Here is a 5,577-nt window from a genome sequence, read left to right as displayed (position 1 = left end):
TAATTAAGGTATTTAGTCCAAAATAGGAATACATCTGGGCCCGGTTGTTCGAAAGCCGATTAACTTAATCCAGGATTAGCGTAAACTTTTGTTTCAAGTTTTAACTTTTTGGTGAAAGTTTCTTTTGCTTATTTTTGTTTTTCAAGATTGACCTCTTCTAATGTAAAGGTTTGCCGAATATCAGCGTTGAACAGCACTTGGGAGTAGAGAAATAAACTCCTTGGTTAATTTTTAATCTGGGATTAGCGTTAATCGGCTTTTGAACAACCGGGCTCAGCCTGTCATTTGATGTGATGCCAGGGTAACGGCCATAATCCAAAAATTGACACAAAAAAACTAAGCCTTATTACATCGGTACCCATACTGGTAAATTTCTACAGGAAAAACTGTAAAATAAATTAACTAGGTGTAACCGTATTCAAATCGATGCGGTTTCGCTATTTGCCGGACAGATGAAACCGTATCGTTTTGGAAACGCTCCACTTTTGGCAGCGTTTTAAAATCGACCAGGTTTCGCGAACGTTCTCGACCGGTGTCGTGGAAACAAAAGTCGAAACCGCTTCGAAAACGATGCGGTTACAAATGAAACCGCGTTCCTGTAAACGATGCCTCAGAGGAAATGCTTACGTTACATTCTAAAGATTGTGTGACCATCGTGTTTCGTTTCAGCTGCTTGGTCATGCGTAGAACATTGTGGACGCGGATTTATCGAACTGAGCCATCATGGTATGTAATTTAGCAGGAATTAGGGCCTTTTTAAGTGGTAAGTACAATTAGCTAACAAGTTAAGCAATACCATGTAGTTATCTTGAAAGCGTTGAAATTATACTCTTTATTTTTATTAGAAATATGATACTCTTTATTTCCAAATTAAAGATCGTGTGCGTACAAGACAAGTTAGGCCAAAGCTGCGATAGGGGCTGTTGTCATGGATGTGACTCACCGGGTCAATAACTTGCAATGATGATGGACATTCCTATTTCCGGGATCAGTAACAAAACCTTAATTAAAAGAACGTTCGAAATTTGTTTTCGTAGATCAGTGGCTGGGGTTCAGCATTTTGCAGGGCTCCTTTGCTAGCTGATATTATGTATATAACATATTATGTTGCGTGCAGAATGTATATCGCTACCGGCCCTTTCATTTGAAAGTTTAGGGAGTATAAGTTGTGATAAAAAGATATCTACTTTATTCCCATGTTGTCTAGCTGAGCGTTAATATTTTAACCAGGGTGGGAAAATTGCTCTTATGTCGTGATAAAACACACAGAGTGACCAGCAGTCACGGCTAGTACTTAAACACGGAATGCCATCGTTTTGTACTTTCATTTTTGCTTCGAACACTTGTGGGGGGAGAAACCATGTGTTCCAATTGTCAAAATTTTCACAACTGCTCCGTGTTTAAGTATTCCGGCGTTCCATGTTTAAGTATTGCGGCGTTCCGTGTTTAAGTATTCCGGCGTTCCGGCATTCCATTATTCTGGCATTCAGTGTTTAAGTACTAGCTAACAATCACGGTATTACAATGTACATATTTGTGCATGTGTAAATAATCTGAAGACTTGAAGCGTGGATACTCGTTTTGAATTTTTAGTTCAGTAACACTGTCATGTCAAATGATGTGTTCCACGTTGTTAAAAAGAAGATTGGCCGTTTTTATACCAGTGGAGAATTATGTTCTATCTTAGCTTTAAAGTATAATGTTGTGGTTCGTAATTTTTCTTGGTTTAAATATTTTCAAACCAGTTCAATTTTGGATTTTCTTTGTCTAGTATTCATTATCATAATCGGAAACAAAGAAAAATCAAATTTAAACTAGTTTAAAAATTTTTGAACCAGGAAAAGATTTAACCACAACAGTTGCATTACCCATCAGAAATAAATATTAGAGTGCTTGCATGTTTTCATTAAACAGGAAAAAACACTTGACATAATTCTGCTCTCTTTCTGTTTTATATAACCTGATTGGCATGCATTTGATGGGTGTGACAATATTATTCTTCAAGTATTCAATTAAATGCTTATTCAGGTCATTGCACAAAAAATAATTTAATAGTATTAAAATTTTCAGCTGTTGAGAACATACACATTTTGAGATGAAATAGGATCGGAGGTGGTAGAGCCATGGCAACAAACAAGAGAATATTCCAACATAGTTGTGTGATCGTGCTTCTGCCAGTTGGTAAGTATGACTAGCTTCAATTATCTTTATTTCACAAGAGTAAGAAAATCACCGAATTGAGGGACAAGCTTATTAAGCTTTGTAAACAGTTGTAAAAAAGAAGTAAGAAAGATTTGGCTTCTTGAATGAAAACACACTTTGACCTGTGTGAGGGATATTGTAACTTGATATGTATATTATATTTATTAATGATAAGAGCATAAGTTTTTATAAGTGTCTATATAAGTTATATAAATAAAGTTATGTACAGGCTAACAATTGAAATATGAAATGACAGAGGTCTTGTCTATTTTCGTGGCTTTGACTGTCTTTGTTCTGAAAAGTCTCTTTTGAATTTCAACAAAGAGAATATCTACTGGTATTTATCTTTTTGAAAGGGAAATTGTCTTTGCTTTTTATTTATTTAACTTATTTACAGAACATTTTTTTAATATTTGTGTATACCAGATACTTAACACAGAGCTTTAAGGGTTAAAAGATTCTTCAAATCTCATAATTTGTTGACACCAACACAATACTGTACATAAGGGTGAAGAAATGACTTCTTATTTAACAGAGGTCCAAGAACTATTTAACTAGAGTACTTAGTGAACTCCTACAGCTAATAGACTTGACATCAATAACAGAGAGGAGAACAGGAAAATGTAGAATTTACTTTCTTTTCAAGGCAGAACAATATTTAGCCACTAAAACAGTTCCATTCTCTTATCTCTCACCAGATATTGGTGGTCGAAAAGTTTAAAATTAAAATTCTTTCCTCAGGGCTTTTTCAACATGTCACGAATTATATCAAATTAAGATTCTGCCATGTTGATGTTTGTCACTTTCCACAAGGCACATATTTTCAAGAGTTGTCCGGTTTCCTCTTAGCCTTGTCCTATTGCATTTCCAATAATAATAGTAATTAGTATTATTATTGTTAATAACACACATTTCAGTGAAATTATTGGTCCGGAAATTCACCAACATAATAATATATTTCCGCTAATCCCATGTTCTGCAAAGGTGGGAGAAATGTTGCTCAAGTGCATCAATGATGCAGTGTTCAACAAAAAAAATAAAATCAGACTTATTGAAAATATTTGAGGAACAAGCTGTTTGTAATACTAATAACTGAGATTATTAATCTGCAAATCCACCACACGAATATAATTATGCTTTCCTCTACTCCCACGTGCAATTCCCAATAGCAGACGGAGTCAGTGGTCAGGGAGGGGGAATTAAAGGACTTTTTCTCAAGTGCATCACTAATATAGCGTTTAACTGAAAAATAAAATCGGACGTTTTTAAAAAAAACATATTTTAGGGACAGAGTCTTTGTAATAACAACTGAGATCATTAACCCAGAAGTAATACACCTACACAATATTATGCTTTCCTCAACTCCCACGTGCTTTAATTAGTTAAGAAAAATGTATTAGGAATTCCTAATAGCAGATGGAGTTAGTGATCAGGGAGAAAGTATCAATTGAAAGCATGTTTGCTCAATTGCGTCACTGTTATACTTTTCAACAGAAAAATAAAAACATTTTATCTGTTCTTTCTAAGGGGTGACTTTTGAGAAGATTCTTGATACTGGTATATCCATGAAAAATATCTTCCCCAGTTGTACAATGTAGGATTCCTGGAGTCTTTTCATTAGTAATGTAATCTCTCTCGTTCATGTCGTATTAATTATTGAGTTCAACCATGAAAACATGACACAGAATCACCTTTTTGAAACATAAGAGTCGTTGGGGAACTCGTGCAAACCATTCTTCCCTCTTCTACAAATTTTCAAGTTCCTTTGATCCAAAACGTTCGAAGGGAACCTGACTCTAATAGCAGTTGTTGTCTTTTCCTTAGGCTTGTGTTTACTGCTTCAAATCCGTGCTGCAGGAGGTAAAATAATTATATTGTTTTTTTTTGGATAATGTGTGATGCCTCTAAGAAATAAATCCACGGGAATCAAACTTTTGGTCGATGGTACGATGATTTGGTCGATAAGGGCCTTGTCCAAACGAGAAATGTTTGGCGACCAAACATTTTACCGTTTGGCTACCTTGTTTGATGCTGTTTGGTCGTGTTTGATAAAATCTGAAGGCCATCAAACATTCGACAACTTTTTACAATGACTGCAAAATTCTCGCGCGCTCCTTGGCTAATTTTAATGTCAATAAGCGGACAGACACTGCAGAATTCACTGCAGACACATAAATTTATAATTTATGTGTTTCGAAGACTTTAATTTAGGCAAACGTTTGTGAAAAGTCGATCTGTCACTTTTTAACCAATAGAAAGTCTCCGTTGTTTGAATTATCCAACAAGAGAGAGGGGCAAGTCGGCTATCGCCTCGTGGATCCGCAGACTACTGACGAAAATCATGATCAATAACAGCACAGACGCATGAAAAACTGACATCACTTTGTATTTTACAATAACAAAAAGGCAGAGGGGTCAAAATTAAGTCAAAACACGAGAAGAAAGCGAGACAAAAATGCGAGAAACTTCAATCTGACGCGAGCAACATCGCGTCATTATCGCATAAATTATAAATATATGTATCTGTCCACTTATTGACAATAAAAATTAGCCAATGAGCGGGCAAGAATTTTTGCAGTCATTGTAAAATTGTTAATTGTTCGTTTGGCCAACCGTATCAAACATGTATGGCGCGCACGTGTGTTCCACGCTTGCTCAGCCGCTTGTATCCACGTCTTTTTTACGTAATTGTGACCCATAGTTCTTTGCTTGTAGAGTTTGATTTGAATTAGATCAAACATGTTTTAACCGTTTGGCCACTCACTTCAACATCAGCGTGTTTAGTCATGTTTGGTTTTGTTTCCCGTTTGACCAGGCGCTAATGCTGCGCCCATTCTGTCCCTCCCCATTCTCCGCGCGGCTTCACCGCTCGTTAATAGGGAACTTAAGCAACGACGACGGCGACGGCACCGAGAACGTCATCTCAAAATATAAATTCGCGTCATTGTAATCACTTTGTAAACATGTCAACCCTTCTTATATGACAAGGGTGTGGTAGTTCCTCAAAAATGACATTGGTCGGAACGGCGCTTAATTTAGGGGAGAAAATGAAACTTTAGCGTCAAGTGCTGACGTTCTCCTTAAAACCTAAAATTTGACTATTTCACGTTGTTGTTTTGCTGACGACGGCAAAGAAATGGACAAAAGTGAAAAACGCACGTGCAGGGCGTGCAAAGCTATTGTTTTTGCACATTTGTGACGTTCTCGTTGCCGTCGCCGTTGTCGTTGCTTAAGTTCCCTATTAGGACGCTTTAGCAACGGCGACGGCAACGAGAACGTCACAAATTTGCATATTTAGTGAGCAAAAGCAATAGCTTTGCACCCTGTGCACGTGCATCTTTTCATTTTTGTCTATTTCTTTGCCGTCGTCAGCAA

At 36.7% G+C, this 5,577-nt stretch overlaps 1 protein-coding gene across 1 annotated transcript in view; it reads left to right on the top strand.

The window, feature by feature from the left end:
* Positions 1-632: 632 nt before the first annotated feature.
* The window catches only part of LOC138015231 (tolloid-like protein 1), a 17,341-nt gene continuing 12,396 nt past the window's right edge, over positions 633-5,577 (top strand). The window contains exons 1-3 of the mRNA XM_068862195.1: positions 633-726; positions 2,071-2,181; positions 4,027-4,062. Coding sequence (XP_068718296.1) covers positions 2,124-2,181; positions 4,027-4,062 — 94 coding nt within the window. The 5' untranslated portion in view covers positions 633-726; positions 2,071-2,123. The remainder of the gene's footprint in view (positions 727-2,070; positions 2,182-4,026; positions 4,063-5,577) is intronic.

This window comes from Montipora capricornis, chromosome 9, assembly GCF_036669925.1.
Source record: "Montipora capricornis isolate CH-2021 chromosome 9, ASM3666992v2, whole genome shotgun sequence".
NCBI classification, from domain to species: Eukaryota; Metazoa; Cnidaria; class Anthozoa; order Scleractinia; family Acroporidae; genus Montipora; species Montipora capricornis.
The sequence above is the reverse complement of the archived record's forward strand: the minus strand, read 5'-3'. Positions and strand labels throughout refer to the sequence as shown.